Consider the following 17,586-nt stretch of genomic DNA (forward strand, 5'->3'; position numbering starts at 1 on the left):
AGGAAAAAACCCTCAGCTTCCACTCAAACATGTAACTGGGAAGTGCCTTGGAGTCAAGCTCCTCAATCTGTGCTCTCAAAGGAACACAAGGATGTCAGGGCTCCTTCATTTGCAGTGTCCAATTTAAAACTCCTCAGGAGCCTGGTTTTCAAGAGAGAGAGTGCAGTCATTTCTCAACCTGCCTGGCTGTTTCCAGCTGGACACACTCAAACTCCTGGGCAGTTGCCTTTTGTTTCAAACAGCCTCCAAATGGGCATGAAATGTGTATCTAGTCTGGCTCTGTGGCCCCTGATCTATCTCCAGGATTAAAACCAGGAACTCTCCAGATGCTGTTGGTTTGAAGAGGAGTGTAGGCAGCCAGCCACAAAGTGCTGCCACTGAAGGGAATCTTTCTTGTGCAGGCACTAAAGGGCTGTGAGGGTTCTGTCAAGAATTAAATGGTTACAGAACATTGCATTCCTTCATGTTAAGACTTAGAGATGTTGTAGTTAAGATGATGAGCTAAAGGCAGGGTCAGATGGGTGCTGTCACACCTGCAGTGATAGCATTAGCTGTTCTGGCAGGCAAATGGAGGACAGGGATTTAATGTCTGACAGCTCAGTACTCTTTATATGCCGCTGGAAGTGTTTAGTGCTCGTAGCACAGCAAGGGCAGACCCTTTGGAATTGGCTCAGAGGGTGTCTGCACCTCTGTTGCCCATTGAACACTATGCAAGTCATATTTGTCTGGCTGAAAGAGTTCTGCTCTTATTCATAGTCTTTAGCAAAGGAATTAAGTCATTCCTTGCTCTTTCTCTTTGGAGGCAAGGCCTGATGCTAAGCAGCAAGAAACTCTCCAGCAGGTTTGACAATTGCCCAGGCCCTGTGTCTGCAGACACAGACTTGAAAACTGAGACTTCTTGGCAGAAGTCTCATCCTGCCCATCTTTGTTTTCAGTGGGAAGCAGCAGCATGTTGTTGAAACCAGCCCAAATTGTAAGCATGGACAGGGCAGAGCTCCCTTGCTCCAGCAAAGCCCTGATGCTGTAGGGCACTGCCAAGGTACTGGGTGGTGTAGCAGCAACACAGCATCTCCCTGTCTATGGCACAGCCTCTCCCTGTCTATGGCACAGCATGTCCCTATCTATGGCACAGCATCTCCCTGTCCCTGGCACAGCATCTCCCTGGCACAGCATCTCCCTGTCCATATCACACCATCTCCCTGTCCATGGCACAGCCTCTCCCTGTCTATGGCACACCCTCTCCCTGGCACAGCCTCTCCCTGTCTATGGCACACCCTCTCCCTGTCACAGCCTCTCCCTGTCTATGGCACAGCATCTCTGTGTCTATGGCACAGCATCTCCCTGGCACAGCATCTCCCTGTCCATATCACACCATCTCCCTGTCCCTGGCACAGCCTCTCCCTGTCTATGGCACAGCATCTCTGTGTCTATGGCACAGCATCTCCCTGGCACAGCATCTCCCTGTCCATATCACACCATCTCCCTGTCCCTGGCACAGCCTCTCCCTGTCTATGGCACAGCATGTCCCCGTCTATGGCACAGCCTCTCCCTCTCCCTGGCACAGCATCTCCCTGTCCCTGGCGCAGCATCTCCCTGTCTATGGCACAGCCTCTCCCTGTTTATGGCACAGCCTCTCCCTGTCCCTGGCACAGCATGTCCCTGTCTATGGCACAGCATCTCCCTGGCACAGCATCTCCCCGTCCATATCACAGCATCTCCCTGTCCCTGGCACAGCCTCTCTCTGTCTATGGCAAAACCTCTCCCTGTCCATGTCACAACCTCTCCCTGATCCCTGGCACAGCATCTCCCTGTCCATGGCACAGCCTCTCCCTGTCTGTGGCACAGCCTGCAGGATTTGCTGCCTTAGCCCCTGCCGTGGTGCCCACTCTGAGCTGTGCCATCCATGGCTGCTGCTGTGGGGAGGTGATGTGGCACTGCCCAGTGCCATGTGGGACATGGAGCTGGTCACAGCAGCAGCTGTGGCTGCAGGCACTGGGTGACTCAGTCTGTGGGTGCATGTGGCCGATGGGCCCTGTGGCTGTGCCAAGTGCCAGCAGCTCCTCCGCTTTCCCAGCAGTGCCCAGCTGTGCCCATGGGCTGCTTCCCTGCACGGCTTTGCCCTCCCTGCACAGCTTCCACAGCTGAGAGCCAGCCACACTCCTCAGCAGCACTGCTGAGTCCCCAGGGAGCCCCTGGGGCTCTACAAATGGATGTGACCTACATGAGTAACAGGCAGAAGCAGAGCTGCAGAGCAACCTGTGCTGCTGGCCTGCCAGAACAGAGTGTGTTTGGCAAACAGTCCCAGACTTCCCCATCCTGGATTTACCTGACAGCAGCCACGCTGTATTTTATGGCATGACTGTGTCCATCATGATGCCATCAGTCATGAGGAAGAGCCCCATTAGGAATGGAGATCTGTAACCCTGGAAAACAGCACCAGCCCTAATGAGTGCACTGTTACCATAAGCACTGGGGAGCTCTAGTGCCCCCCACTTCACAGAACCCCTGAATGCTGAGGGTGGGAAGGGCCCTGCAGAGCTCATGCAGCTCAACCCCCTGCTACAGCAGGTTCCTCCATCAGGGGCACAGCAACGTGTCCAGCTGGGGTTGGAAACCTCCTGAGAAGGAGCCTCCACACCCTCCCTGGGCAGCCTGGGCCAGGGCTCCCTCACCTCAGCACCAAAGGACTTGCTCCTCTGTGCCACTGGAGCTTCCTGTGCTCCAGCCTGTGCCTGTGACCCCTTGTCCTGGCAGTGGGACAGACCAAAGGGAGCTGTGTCATGTTGGCAAAACAAAGTGGCATCCCTGGCAGAAGGCACATTCACACACTGTCACTGACATCTTTGCCCCTGCATCCAGCTGGATTCCCAGCAGCAGGAGAAGAGGCCAGGGCAGGATGGCACCATGGTTGACCTCCCTTACACTGCCTTCTGGAGACAGGCCAGGGCAGGGCCACCAAGATGCTGAGGGGATGGAACATGTGTGAGGAGGAAAGGCTGTGGGACCTGGGGCTGTTCAGCCTGGAGAAGAGAAGGTTGAGCTCAGGGGGCCCTTCTCAATGCTGATCAGTCCCTAAAGGGTGGGTGTGGAGAGGATGGGGCCAATGTTTGTTCTGTGATGGCCAGTTCCTGGTTGAGCAAACATGAAGTTTCATGTCTGTAGCTCTGTGAGTTGTGTTTCTGTTTCCTGCAGATACCCAAGGGGTGATGCTGGTTACCCTCTGACTCCTCTGAGTTCCCCACCAGGCCCTGACACCCAGCAGAGCCCCAGGCTGTTGCCCCACACGTGTGCAGCTGGTGTGTGTCAGGACCTGGCTCTCCCCTCCCTCCCTCCCCCAGTTTCAGTACCAACCACACAGATCCCATCATCTTACTTCAGAGGGGATAAAAGGTGCAAACAGCCCCGAGGCACCTGCTCAGTGAAGCAGCCAAGGACCATACATATGCATTAAAAACCAAAGCAGAATTGCTGCAAACAAGCTGGGGAGGCTCCTGCAGCTCAGGGTCATCTCTGGCTTTTCATGTTGGAAGCCACTGGAGCGTGTTCATCTCTATTCATCAGCACAATGAGAGAGCCCTGGAAAAGCTGCATTTACCTGCCTTGGCACTGCTCCTCCTCAAACATACTCCAAGAAGAGGCAGCCCCCATCTCTAACGGGGGCACTACATGCCTTAGTTTGCTGTCTGGAGTTTAATTTCAGTGGAGAGGTGCTTTCTGCAGGGGGAAGCTCTTTCTGCCCTCAGCCAATAAATGGAACACCACCATTAGACAAGGGATTGCTGGTGCCTCTGTACCTGTCCTCCCAATAGGGACAAGGCCAGATGACAGCCCTGTTCTGCCAGCAGAGCAGCATCACAGCTTTGCTTCACACTGAAAGAGGCACTTAAAGCCCACTGCAGGTTTCCATTGCCCTCACTTGCAGGAAGAAAGCACTTGCCATTAGCCAAGTCTGCAAAGCCCTGCACCAACATCACCCCATCGAGCTGCCCAGGGCTTGGGGGGCAGTGGGGCCTGTGCTGGGCCCCGGGGAGGCTGCAGCTCCAGGGCTGTGCTCAGTGCTGGGCCCCTCACTCACTGCCACAGGGACACTGAGGGGCTGCAGCATGGCCAGAGCCGGGCACAGAGCTGGGGAAGGGGCTGGAGCACAAGGGGCTGGGGAGGGGCTGAGGGAATGGGGGTGTTGAGCCTGGAGAAGAGGAGCCTGAGGGGAGACAGGAGCCCTCTCTGCAGCTCCCTGTCAGGAGGCTGCAGTGAGCTGGGGGTCAGTCTCTGCTCCCAAATAGTGAGTGACAGGACTAGAGGAGGACTGCCCCAGGGGAGGTTGAGGCTGGAGCTGAGGCAGAACTGTTTCCCTGAGAGGGGTGTGAGCCCCTGTGCCAGGCTGCCCAGGGAGCTGGGGCAGTGCCCAGCCCTGGAGGGATCCCAAAGCCCTGGAGCTGAGGTGCTGAGGCTGTGGGTCAGTGCTGGGCTGGGCAGGGTGAGGGCAGGGCTGGGGCTGCAGCAGCTTCAAGGGCTTTTCCAACCGAAATGATTCTCTGGTTCTATAACAGTGAGGGCAGTTGGGCTGGCAGTAACATGGGCAGAGAGGTGGGCAGTGAGAGGGCAGCAGGTTTCCCACACTGATTCTCCCAGACCCACCTTGTCCCCCCCAGCCCACCCTCACCTGCCCACAGGGCACAAGCCCTGGCAGCGATGGGGCTGATGAAACGTGTTTCCACTCTGCTGCACAGATGTTCCAGCCTGGGCCAGAACAGAGGGAGAGGCTTAAAGAAAGAAAGCATTGTCCTGTGGCAAAGCCCAGTGAGCACATACAAAGATTTCTCTTTTTTTGTATGATTACTGTGATTTGGCAGCATGAGAATGGATTTCTGCTGGGCCTGAACCAGCTCAGCTCAGATCTATTCAGGATCTTTTCTTCTTGTGCTCATCCTAACACCCAAGGGCCTCCCTGCTGCAGAGACTCTTGCCCAGCCAGAGATGTTTCTAACACTGTCCCACCAGCACATCTCCCAAATCAAGCCCAAACCAGCCGTGTGTTTGAGCTCATCCCAGCCAGCCGGGCTCTGAGGCACCGCCACACCTCGTGCCACAACAACAAGGAGTTTTCTATGCCAGTGACACGTGGCTTTCCTCTTCTCTTTGCACTTGACATTTAGATTTTCCCCATCTCAAATTTGCTCCAAAGTCTAAGGCTGGCACACAGGACACAGCAGCTTGAAGGGCAGAAGCTGGAGGCAGCCACAAGGTACCAAAAAAAGGCATTTTTAGGGAGAAAATGCTGCCACGAGCCAGCACCAAAGCACCCAGAGACGGCTCATTCAGCCTGAATAAGGAGGTGAACGATTTGCAGAAGAGGGAAGATGGCAAATGGGATGTTGCAGAGAGGAAGCTCAGCAGGGAGAGTGCTCCTAGTGCACGATTCAGTAGGGGAGTTGCTTTGGATTGGGATAAGGTGCCGTTATCTCCCGGACACCAGTGCCCCAGGGCTGGGGATGGCACTGCCAGAGGAGAACCTGAATTCATAGCTATTGGCTCATGTGTGCTGTGCACTGTGCCCACTCCTGTGCTGTGCCTTTGTGCCCACCCCTGTGCTGTTCACTGTGCCCACTCCTGTGCTGTGCCTTTGTGCCCACCCCTGTGCTGTGCACTGGGCAGCAGGGAACCGGAGAGACCTTTGGTGCTGTTTGGCTGCTGCCCCTTGTTGCAGGTCTCTGGGGACCCCAGGGGAGCCACTTCCATGGTCTAGTTTTGTCTGAATCAGGCAGCTCTGGCCTTTGTGAACATGATGCTGTTTCACTCTCACATTTTAGACTGTTTCCTCAGCTCACCAGGTCTCATTCTCCACTCACCCCCTTCCAACAAGCGCTGGGTTCTGATCAGACTCTCTCAGGCTGGCTCCTGCCTCACTGACTTTCTGCCCCTCTTTGTTGTGCTTTCTGTTTTGCCTTGCTTTCATTATCAAGTTGCTTTGCATTTCTGGTTCCACTTAACTCAGTGCTAAGCCCTGCTCAGGTTCCCTCTCAGGTTTTGGCCTCGAGTGTCCAGCCAAAGCCGACTGCAGAGAAACAACAAGTGCTTTTCTTTTCAAGGAGCCAGGAGCTTTCCAGATTTGATAAATTGTTCTTCCCTCACTGAAGGAAGCAAAACGTGCCGGTGGTAAATAATTCAGAAGGGAGGAAAAAAAATCCCCCAACCCTCCTGCAGATGCTCCAGTGGGTTCCAGTTCCCACCTCCTTGGGGTCTGCACGGGGTCTGCAGCAGGACTGTGCCGTGAGCAGCACCAGGGAGAAGCCAGGAGCCCCAGAGAGCTCTTGGAACCTTTTGGGCTGCATGTAGGGAAAGGCAGCTGATTGTAAGGATACCCTTCAAAAAGAGCATTTGACAAACTGCCTTTGTAAAGGTGGATTTCACAGATCTCTGGCTGGAAGGACACCGAGGAATGAGTTTGACTGTGGAGGCAGAGACAGTCTGAGAGTCAAAGCCCTGAACTTGGAGGTGTTTGCAGGGATGGGGAGCCCAACAGCCCCCAGCTGCAGGGGACTTGGGCGCTGATCCCCGTGGCTCTGCAGGACCCCAGCTGAGCACCCACATGGTGCCAGCAGCTGTGGGGCAGGCAGGAGGTGTCCAAAGCCTCGGGGGTCCGCCAGCACTGGTTTGGCAACCCCTGTTCTGTCGCTCTGCGTGAAGGGAACCTCATTGGGTCCCAAAACCTCCGCGCGGTGGGTGGCCAGCTGAGGACTGTCCCAGCTAAGAGCACCCAGACTTGGCAGGAGGGAGGCGGCTGACCATGATGACGATGCTGACCATGGACTGATGCTGAGGCCAGCACGGCACGGCTGCGACTCAGGGAAAGCGCCGGGGGGATGCTGGGGGCTGGGGAGATGCCGGGAGGACATGGCTTGGACAAAGCCCTGGGGCTGTGAGGGGGCGGTGGGCTGGGGTACCCCGGCAGTTCCGAGGGCAGCGGGCAGGGATCCCTGGGGTGATGCTGCGGGTGATGCTGCAGGGGGGGCAGATGGCTGGGACTCCTGAGAAAGCCCCGGGGGGCTGCTGGGGGTGCCGGGGCTGGGCCGCCCGTGCCGCCAGCGACAGCAGCATCTCTCCACCCGCGCCCCGCTCCCTCTCCTCCTCCTCCTCCTCCTCCTTCCCCTCCTCCCGGCTCCCTTCGCTCCCGCTGCCGGCCCGGCCGGGGGAGGAGCCGGCCGCGCACAAAACCCGCCGCCCGGCCCCTGCGGCCCCCGCAGCGGCACCGGCACCGGCACCGGCGGCAGCCAGCGCTCAGCGCCCGCCCGGGGCCATGCGCGCCGCGGCGGGGCCGGGGCCGGCGGGGCCGGCGGCGGGCGGCGGGCGGCGGGGGCCATGAGCGCGGCGGGGCGGCGGCGGGGCGGCGGCGGCGGCGGGGGCAGCCCGGCGCGGCGGCGGGCGGCGGGCGGGCGGCGGCGGCGGGCGCTGCGCTCCCTGGGCGGCCTGGCCGGGCGGCTGCTCCGCACATGGGCCCGTCTGGCCGGGGGCCGAGGCGGCCGCCGCGCCGCGCCCGAGGACGACGAGGGCGGGTTCCGAGGGGGCGGCCCCGGCGGGGAGCGGCGGCGGCCCGGGGCAGCGGCGGCGGAGGGGAGCGGGAGCGGGGCGGGGGAGCGGCCGCCGGGCGCGCAGGGGCTGCGGAACCACGGCAACAGCTGCTTCATGAACGCGGTGGTGCAGTGCCTGAGCCACACGGCGCCGCTGGCCGAGCTGCTGGCGCTGGGCCGCTACCGCGCGCGCGGGGCCCGCGCCGAGGTCACGCACCGGCTGGCGGCGCTGGTCCGAGCCCTCTGGACCCGCGACTACACCCCGCAGCTCTCCGCCGAGTTCAAGGTACGAGCCCCGCCCGCCCCGTCCGCAGCATCCCCCCGCTCCCAGCGCCCGCCCGCCGCCCTGCGCTCAGCCCTCGCCTGGAGCCGCCGGCTCCTCGGGGCTGTGGGGCGCGGCGGGATGGGGCCTGGGAGCCCAGCTCGGTGGCTTCGGGCCCCATCCCTGTGTGCGGGTCACATCCCTGTGTGCGGGTCGCATCCCTGTGTGCGGGTCGCATCCCTGCGGGCGCATGCCGGCGCGGCGTGAGCACGCACCCGGGCTGAGCACAGGGGCGGGATGAGGGGCACTGGGCGCTGCTTCGAGCCCCCGCTCTCAGGGACAGCTCAGCAGGGACCTGGTTCTGTGACCGACCGGCTGCTCCCGCAGTTCGACTTCGCCAGGTGCCTGTTGCAGCACGGCACAGCCCGGCTCAGCGATTCCCCCTTCAGCATCACAGGGGTTTCAGCAGCTCCGTGGCTGCTCCTGGCCCGATTCCTGGGCTGAAACCCCTCTCCAGCACTGCCCTCCGGGGCACAGGGCTCCGTCAGGGACATCTCTGGTCCCCTCCTCGGGCTCCTCGTTGGTGGAAGGGCTCCGAGGGCCAGGCTGTAGCAGGATGAGCATCTGGATTTGGGATGTGGAAGGTTGCTCAGGGACTGGCAACCCCCTGCCCACGGGCCATACGTGAGCAGGACTGTATGAGCAGCCCTTGGCTCTCCCAGGATCTCAGGTGGCTGTACTGGCACTGGCAGGCAGCGGAAACTGAGGCACGGGATGGCCCTGGGCTGCTGTGGGGGATGGGGAGGGCAGGGGCTGTGCTGATCCCAGCAGCACTGTACTGGGGGCTGAGCCTGGGCCAGTGTACCCAGGGCACTGCCCTGCAGCAAGCTGGGACACCACAATGATGCATGTCCCTGGGCTGTGCTGGTGCCCCTTCTCTCTGCCATCCCCAGGGCAGAGGCAGGACGAGGGCAGACACTGTTGCAGGGATGGGGTTTTGTAATGGGTTCTAAGGAACCAGCCCTTTGTCCCTGCTGGGCAGCGTGGCCGTGGGCTCAGGGTGGTGTGGGCTCAGCGTGGCCATGGGCTCAGGGTGGTGTGGGCTCAGCGTGGCCGTGGGCTCAGGGTGGTTTGGGCTCAGTGTCCTCCTTGCCTGTCTCTTCCAGAACATCGTCTCCAAGCACAGTTCACAGTTTCGGGGTAACTCTCAGCACGATGCCCTTGAGTTCCTGCTCTGGCTACTGGACCGTTTACACGAGGACCTGGGTGCCCCCTCCCCTGCCCAGCAGACCACTGTCCCTGAGGAGGTGGGATGGCCCTTGCCAGGGGTGGCTGGGCCAGGTCTGGGACTGGGGAAGCAGAAATCTCCAGGGAGGGAGAGGCTGGAGTTGCCCCCCTGCCCCCAGTATGGGATGGGGATGCAGGTGATGTGGTTTGGCTGACTGACAAGTGCTGTGGGGCTGGGCAGGGTAGCTGGGCCGCTGGGAGAGGGGCTGGAAAGCTGTGCAGCAGAAACAGCCTTGGGGGTGTTGATGGACAGCAGCTGAACAGGAGCCAGCAGTATGCCCAGGGGGAAAAGAAGGCCAAGGGCATCCTGGCTGGGATCAGCACTGGGGTGGCAGCAGGAGCCGTGCTGGACCCTGGGGAGGGCCATGGCTTTGGGGGCAGTACCAGTTCCTTTAGAGTACCCTGGTAAATGAACATTGGTTAAGAGCCTCGAGGGCTGTGCTCAGTGCTGGGCCCCTCACTCACTGCCACAGGGACACTGAGGGGCTGCAGCGTGGCCAGAGCCGGGCACAGAGCTGGGGAAGGGGCTGGAGCACAAGGGGCTGGGGAGGGGCTTAGGGAATGGGGGTGCTGAGCCTGGAGAAGAGGAGGCTGAGGGCAGCCAGCAGCACTCTCTCACACTCCCTGACAGGAGGCTGCAGGGAGCTGGGGGTCAGTCTCTGCTCCCAGGTAACTGATAGGACAAGAGGAAACGGGCTCGTTGCACCAGTAGAGGTTGAGATTAGAGATGAGGAAGAACTTTTTCACTCCAACTCAGTATCCAGAAGCTCTGGATGCTGGAGCTGCTGGGATGGGACATATCCCAAAGTTTCCCCATGAGAAGGCACAAGGAGCAGCCTGGAGGGCACAGCTGGGAGAGGCAGCTTCAGCATCACCTTCAGCCCATCCTGTGCCTTGGAGACACCAGAGCTGGACTCAGCTCCCTAAGACACTTCCTCACCCATTTGCCTCTTGCCCCTCAGCCCGGAGAGGATGAGAGCAGTGGCACCAACAACTCCCTGCCACCCCCCCAGCACCCCAGTGAGCAGAGCTTTGTGCAGAGCCACTTCCAGGCACAGTACAGGTAAGCAGGGGGGTCCAATCCTGCCCAGCCACAGCCTCAGCCCTCCTGTGAGCCCTAGGCAGTGCTGGTCAGACTGTGAGCTCAGGGAGGGGATGAGCTGGGGAGGGCTCAGTCCTGTAGAGAGGCTCCATCCGTCCATCCATTCATTCATCCATTCATTCATTCCTCCATCCATCCATCCGTCCATCCATCCATCCATCCTTCCATTCATGCCTCAGTTCAGCCCCTCTGGGTCTGTGGTACCTGGGATGTGGTGCCTGAGTCGCAGTACCAGGGATGTGGTACCTAGGATGTGGTCTCAGGATGCAGTACCCAAAGCGTGGCACCCAGAATGCAGTACCTGGGATGTAGCACCCAGGGTGTGGTACCCAGGGTGTGGTACCCAGGATGTGGTACCCAGCGTGTGGTACTTGGGATGTGGTACCAGGAGTGCAACACCCAGACTGTGGCCCCCAGGGTGCAGTACCCGGGTGCAGTACCAGTGTGTGGGTGCTGCATCCCCAGGGTGGGCACCAGGGTGCCATCCCCACGCTGGTGATGTGGCCTTGCTGTTTCGCACAGGTCTTCCCTGACGTGCCCACACTGCCTGAAGCAGAGCAACACCTTCGACCCCTTCCTGTGCATCTCACTGCCCATCCCACTGCGCCAGACCAGGTGAGCCAGCACCCACGGGCACTATGAGCGGCACGGCCGCCAGCGCCGGGCAGCGGCGCGGTTTGGGGTCACCGCTGACCACGGGAGGGGGTCGGGTCTATGTGGCACAGGGCCGGGTGGCAGCGGCTGGCTGAGGAGGGGATTGTGCCCGTGTCCCCTCCGCCGTGTCCCCAGGGCCCTCAACGTCACCCTGGTGCTGCAACGCGAGCACCGGCGGTTCCTGCGCGTGGGCCTGGCCGTGCCGCTGCGGGGCACCGTGGCCGAGCTGCGGGCGATGGTGGCGCAGGAGGGATGTGTCCCCCCGGAGCAGGTAACGGGGGGTAGAGGGGTGCCAAGTGGCTTGTGGGACACGGAGAGCCATGTGCCCATGGGTGGTTCTGGCCAAGGGGTGGGCATGGGGTCGGGACGTGGCCTGGGGACACTGAGGGCCACTTGCCCACAGGTGGTCCTGGCCAAGGGGTGGGTGTGGGGTCAGCAGGCTACCTGGGGGCACTGAGGGCCACGTGCCCATGGGTGGACCTGGCCAAAGGGTGGGCGTGGGGCCAGGAGGTGGCTCATGGGGCACTGAGGGCACGTGCCCATGGGTGGACCTGGCCAAAGGCTGGGCATGGGGCCAGGAGGTGGCTCATGGGGCACTGAGGGCACGTGCCCATGGGTGGACCTGGCCGAGGGGTGGGCGTGGGGCCAGGAGGTGGCTCATGGGGCACTGAGGGCACGTGCCCACAGGTGGTGCTGGCCGAAGTGTCCCCGCAGGGGCTGCTGCGCTCGCTGGGCGATGCCGAGGCGCTGTCAGCCGCGGGACAGGGGGGTCCCCTCTACGCTTTCCAGCCCCCGCCCCCCACCCGCCGCACAGGTACCGCCCCCTGCCCCCCATTGGCTGGTGCCAGCCGCCTGCGCCGTCCCGATTGGTCAGGGTTGGCTGGGAAGCAATGTCTTGTCAGCTGGGGTTGGGCAGAGGCGGCTGCTCCCGGGAGGCCTGTGCTGGGATTGGTGGCAGTTGTGTTCTCCCTGCTGTGATTGCTGAATGTTCTGGCACTGAGGTTGGTCAGCGGCAGGTGTGCTGTGCTCTGATTGGTGGGAGCCTTCACCCTATGATTGGTTGGAGGCAGACGTGCCCTGCTGCAATTGGTTGGAGTCAGGCATGCTGTGCTCTGATTGGTGGGAGCCCTACTTTCCCTTTCCTTTTCCCCATGATTGGTTGGAAGCAGGTGTGCTTTGCCGTGATTGGTTGGAGACAGACATGCTTTGCTGTGATTGGTTGGAGACAGGCATGCTCTGCTCTGATTGGTTGGAGACAGGCATGCTCTGCTGTGATTGGTTGGAGACAGGCATACTCTGCTCTGATTGGTTGGAGACAGGCATGCTCTGCTCTGATTGGTTGGAGACAGGCATGCTCTGCTGTGATTGGTTGGAGACAGGCATACTCTGCTCTGATTGGTTGGAGACAGGCATGCTCTGCTGTGATTGGTTGGAGACAGGCATACTCTGCTCTGATTGGTTGGAGACAGGCATGCTCTGCTCTGATTGGTTGGAGGCAAGCATGCTCTGCTCTGATTGGTGGGAGCCTTGCTTTCCCTTTCCCCACGATTGGTTGGAAGCACTTGTGCTCCGCTGTGATTGGTTGGAGACAAGCATGCTCTGCTCTGATTGGTGGGGCCTTGCTTTCCTTTTCCCCATGATTGGTTCGAAGCAGGTGTGCTTTGCCGTGATTGGTTGGATACAGGCATGCTCTGCTCTGATTGGTTGGAGGCAAGCATGCTCTGCTCTGATTGGTGGGGCCTTGCTTTCCCTTTCCCCACGATTGGTTGGAAGCACTTGTGCTCCGCTGTGATTGGTTGGAGACTGGCATGCTCTGCTCTGATTGGTGGGAGCCTTGCATTCCGTCACGTGTGATTGGCTGGGAGCACGCGTGCCCTGCTGCGATTGGTTTGAGCCGGGCGCGCTGTGCCATTACTGACCCCGGGCCGCGGTGGGTGTGCTGCGGGGCTGCGGCGGGGGTACCGAGCGCCGTGCCCCACATTGCCGTGCCCCGCATTGCCGTGCCCCGCAGCGCCGTGCCCCGCATTGCCGTGCCCGCGCAGCCTGCCGGCCTCCCCTGCCGCCGCCCCGCCCGCGCCCGCCGCCCGCCGCCCGCTCGTCCGAGAGCCTCCCCCGCGGGGCCGCCCGCCTGCTGCTGCTGCTGTGCCACGCCGCCCGCGCCGGCGCCCGCCTCGCCAGGTACCCGCCGTGCCGCCCGCGCCGCCGCGCGCCCCGCGCCCGCCCTCAGCCCCTGCCCGCCCGCAGGTTCGGGCCGCCGCTGCTGCTGCGGGAGGAGCGCGGCGCGTCCTGGGAGCGGCTGCAGCGCAGCGTCCTGGCCCCGCTGCGGGCCCTGCTGCGCGCCGAGCTGCCGCCGCAGGTGAGCGACGCCCCGGCCGCGGGGCTGCTGCCGCCGCACACGCGGGGGAACTGGGGGGGATGCGGTGGAACTGTCCCCATGGGTGGCCGTGGCGTCCCCATAGGTAGTCATGGTGTTGCCATAGATAGCCGTGGCGTCCCCATGGGTGGCTCTGGTGTCTTTGTGGGTGGCCATGGTGTTGCCTTAGGTAGCCGTGGCATCCCCATGGGTGGCTGTGGTGTCTCCATAGGTAGTCATGGTGTTGCCTTAGGTAGCCGTGGCATCCCCATGGGTGGCTGTGGTGTCTCCATAGGTAGTCATGGTGTTGCCTTAGGTAGCCGTGGTGTCCCCATGGGTGGCTGTGGTGGAGACATGGGTGGCCAAGATGTCCCGATAAGTGACCATGGTGTCTCCATGGGTGGCTGTAATGGAGCTGTGGATGACCATGGTGTCTCCCAGGGTGGCCATAGTGTCCCCATGCTTGGCTATAATGTCCTCTGGCCCTGAAGCCCCCGCAACCCCTCTGCCCTTGCAGGGCACCAGAGGCCTCTTCCGCATCTGCCTGGCTGGGGGCTCAGGCCCCAGCACCTACCTGTGCCCACAGGACCCTCACCCCCTGTGCCACCCTGCCGTTGACAGGTAAGGGGGCTGCAGGCACAGCGTTGTCCCCAGGGTGTCCCCTTCTCACCAGGGCTGCCCCCACGGCTGCTCACACTGTCCCTGTGCTGACTGTGCTGTCCCTGTGTGTGACTGTGGTGTCTCTTTGGGTAGCCAAAGGTGGCCCTTGGCCAGTGATGCCACTGTGGGTGGCCACCCTACTCCCTGAGCACTTGGCTGTCCCCACCACAGACTGGCAGGGGGGTGGCCCACAGGGACAGGGGCTTTGGGGGCATCTCAAAAATGAAGAACTGTTTCCCTGAGAGGGGTGTCAGCCCCTGTGCCAGGCTGCCCAGGGAGCTGGGAGAGTCCTCAGCCCTGAAGGAATCTCAAAGCCGTGGAGCTGGGCTTGGCAGGGTGAGGGCAGGGTTGGGACTCCAGGAGCTTCAAGGGCTTTTCCAACCAGAATGATTCTGTGACTCTGTGGTCTCAGATCTCGCCTCATCCTCCCACAGGGCTCTGCAGCTGAGCGGGGCGGGCGGCCCTCCCCACGTCAAGCTGACAGTGGAGTGGGACCTGAGCACCAAAGAACAGTGAGTCCTTCACACCCTGAGGCAGCTGAGGGGGCACAGGGTGGGGAGGATAACACCTAGGTCACCCTCCCTGCCCCCCATCTGCAGCCTTTTCGGCAGCCTGCAGGAGGAGCTGGTGCAGGATGCCGAGAGCGTGCGGCTGCAGCAGGAAGCACACGGGCAGCAGCACAGCTGCACGCTGGACGACTGCTTCCAGCTCTACACCAAGGAGGAGCAGGTACCAGGCACCCTGCCCACCTCACCCCACAGAGCTGATGCCAGGGCCCAGCTCTCCCCGTGGCAGAGTGGGCGATGACGGGGTGGGGAGGGGGTTGGGGGTGGCAGGGGAGTGCTGGGGAGGGAGGTGGCCGAGGCACATGGTGTCTGCAGCTGGCCCCAGACGATGCCTGGCGCTGCCCGCACTGCGAGGTGCCACAGCAGGGCACGGTGAAGCTCAGCCTCTGGACGCTGCCCGACATCCTCATCATCCACCTCAAGCGCTTCCGGCAGGTGGCTGAGCAGCGGCACAAACTCACCACGCTGGTCAGGTTCCCACTGCGGGGGCTGGACATGGCCCCTCACGTGGCACAGCGGGGCCGGGCCGGGGGGCAGCTAGGGGAGCAATGGGCAACCGGGCAGCCTCCCCCCTGCCCACCCCCAAGCTGCCCCCAAGACTGCCTGTACGACCTGTACGCCGTCTGCAACCACCACGGCAGCATGCAGGGCGGACACTACACCGGTGAGGGCAGGGGGGGGTGCCATGGGGCATGATGTGGGGTTGGGGGGCACAATATGGGGTGTGCCATGGGGCATGGTATGGGGTTGAGGGGCACAATATGGGATTGTGGGCACTACAAGGGTGTGCCACGGGGAATGGTTGAGAGGCGGGACATGCGGTTGGAGGCACTGCAGGGGTGTGCCATGGCACAAGGTGTGTGGGATGATACGGGCAAAGTGTGGGGTGAGGGGGACACAGAGAGATGTGCTATGGGGCATGGCGTGGGGGACACCATATGGGGTTGAGGGGCACTGCGGGGGGATATGCTATGGGTCAGAATGCAGGGGTGGGGGGGATTTGCTGGGGGGTGCGGGACAGGCAGAGCAGCCTGGCCCCGGGACGTGCCCCCCAGCAGCAGCGGGGGCTGTAGGGGGCGGGCAGGGCAGAGCCCGGCCCCCTCTCACCGCCCCCGCAGCCTACTGCTGCAACGCGCTGGACGGCCGCTGGTACAGCTACGACGACAGCCGCGTGCGGGGGCTGCGGGAGGCTGCGGTCGGCACCGCCAGCGCCTACATCCTCTTCTACCAGCGCCGGCGCTCCCCCGGCGGTGAGACCCCCGGCACTCGGGGTGTCCCCCCCGACCGCAGCCGCCCCTCACCCCGCCCGTTTCCCCTCCCCCGCAGACCCCGCCGCGCCCCCGCCCCACTGGCTGTCCCTGCTGGGCACAAGGGCCACGGTTTCTCCCCGCTCCGACGGCCCTGACGACGCTCCGGAGAAAGGTGACACTGACCCTCCCTCGTGTCCCCCCGCGCTGAGGCTGCGGTCCCTGCCCCGCCACGGCTCCGTTCTCTGCCGCAGGTGGGTTCGAGGCCCGTCCCACCGTGCGGGGACTCCGGGGCCGCAGCGTCGAGGTGTCGCCCGTCGCGGGATCCCCTCGGGACGCGTCCCCGCGTGGGTCCGTCGCGGGCCGGGAGCGGGGTGAGCCAGGACCCCCCCCGGAGTCGGGGCTCCGGCCCCGCGGCACTCGCCGGGCCCCGCTGCCGCTCGGCACGGGCGGGGAGAGCGGCGCCGACCCTGCCCCGGCGAGTCCCCAGGAGGGGCCGGGAGCCCCCCGCCACCCCCCGCGCCTGCCCGCGCTGCGGCGAGCGGCCAGCGCCGGCGCCGACGGCTCCCTGCGGCCGCCCCCCAGAAGCCAGAGCAGCCCTGGCCGCAGCGGGGCGGCGCCGGAGCGGGACGCGGGGGTCCCGGCAGCACGGCCCTCCCCTGCTCCGGGCTGCCTGCGACCCCCCGCGGCCCTGCGGCGCTCGGCCTCCCTGGGCAGGGGCGTGGGGGGCCCTCCCTTAATATTCGCCCGGGGTCCGTCCGTGGCCACCTTGCAGCGGGGCCGGCAGCCCGGGGGCTCGCTGGTCCCCAGGGCCGTGCCCGAGTCCAGCTTCTGAGCCACGGCTCGTGGGCTGCACCCCCTGGGCGGCTCCCACCAGCGGCTCCGGGACAGGGGTCTCAGCCTAAAGGACTCCTCAACCAGGTATCCCGAACACAGAGGGAGCAAAACAGGATTATCCTGCACCGGGAGCATCCCGACCTGGGGTCTCAGCCGGGGCAGCCCCCCACTGCAGACATTCAGGTACCCCCAAGCACGAGGCAGCCCAAACTGGGTCCTCCCAAATCAGGGCTCCTCAACCCAGAGGGATCTCAAAGCAGGGTACCCCGATGAGAGGCTCCCAAATGGGAGGGGCGGGGGTGTCCTGAACCGGAGGCTCCCAAAAGGGTCCTCAAAAGGGGCATTGTGAGCTGGAGACCCCCAAACAGATCCTGACTTGGGGGCTTCCAAACAGGGACACCCCAACCCGGGGTCATGCCAACCCGCTGGGTGAGATCCTACTCACCCCCCAGGCCCTCTCCCAGGGGTGGGGGGCAGGTGTGATCCCCTCTCCCCGGCTCCACCAGCTCTACAGAGCCAGAGTATTTATTGAACCAGGAGAGTTTTATTCAGAGACGCTTTTTGTTTGCTAAAAGGCGACTGTTCAGGGGGCGGGGTCCCCACCCCCGGTCTATGCAATACGCGGTTCCTCCAGCCAGCTTTTGTACGCGGGGCCTGCAGCCCCCCCTCACTGCCCACCCCCCTCCGTCGGTTTCTATTAAAGACGTGAAAGGAGCCCGGTGCGGTGCGTGGGGGGCGGGGAGAGCTTCGTGTCCCAGCAGCGCTGGTCTCGCAGGGCATGGGGAAGGGGCAGGTGGGGGTCAGGGGATCGGGCTGGCAGTGGCGCGGGGCTGGAGGGGTCGGGGGGAACACAGCACCGAGAGTCGTGGTATGGGGGGCTGTGCCCACTGGGCAGGAGAAGGAGATGGCTGGAGAAACGGGGCAGCCGCAGCGGGAGGAGGGGTGAGGGTGAAGGTGGAGGAGTGGAAGAGGGTGGTGGAGGTAGATCCAGAGATAGAGGTGGGATCAGAGGGGAGGAGACAGGATGGATGAGGGGAGGTGGACGGGATC

At 62.9% G+C, this 17,586-nt stretch overlaps 1 protein-coding gene across 1 annotated transcript; it reads left to right on the top strand.

Annotated features, from left to right (window-relative positions):
* Positions 1 to 7,614: 7,614 nt before the first annotated feature.
* USP43 (ubiquitin specific peptidase 43) lies at positions 7,615 to 16,534 on the top strand (the record flags this gene model as incomplete). The annotated part of the gene is made up of 15 exons (XM_062011188.1): positions 7,615 to 7,854; positions 8,997 to 9,137; positions 10,095 to 10,180; positions 10,742 to 10,834; positions 11,009 to 11,144; positions 11,561 to 11,687; positions 12,916 to 13,051; positions 13,118 to 13,229; positions 13,744 to 13,847; positions 14,321 to 14,398; positions 14,486 to 14,615; positions 14,768 to 15,116; positions 15,571 to 15,702; positions 15,779 to 15,874; positions 15,954 to 16,534. Coding segments are annotated over 15 exons (2,541 nt in total), but the record flags the coding sequence as incomplete, so codon positions are not given.
* Positions 16,535 to 17,586: the final 1,052 nt, after the last annotated feature.

The sequence above is a fragment of the Colius striatus genome, chromosome 18 (assembly GCF_028858725.1).
Source record: "Colius striatus isolate bColStr4 chromosome 18, bColStr4.1.hap1, whole genome shotgun sequence".
Lineage (NCBI taxonomy): Eukaryota > Metazoa > Chordata > Aves > Coliiformes > Coliidae > Colius > Colius striatus.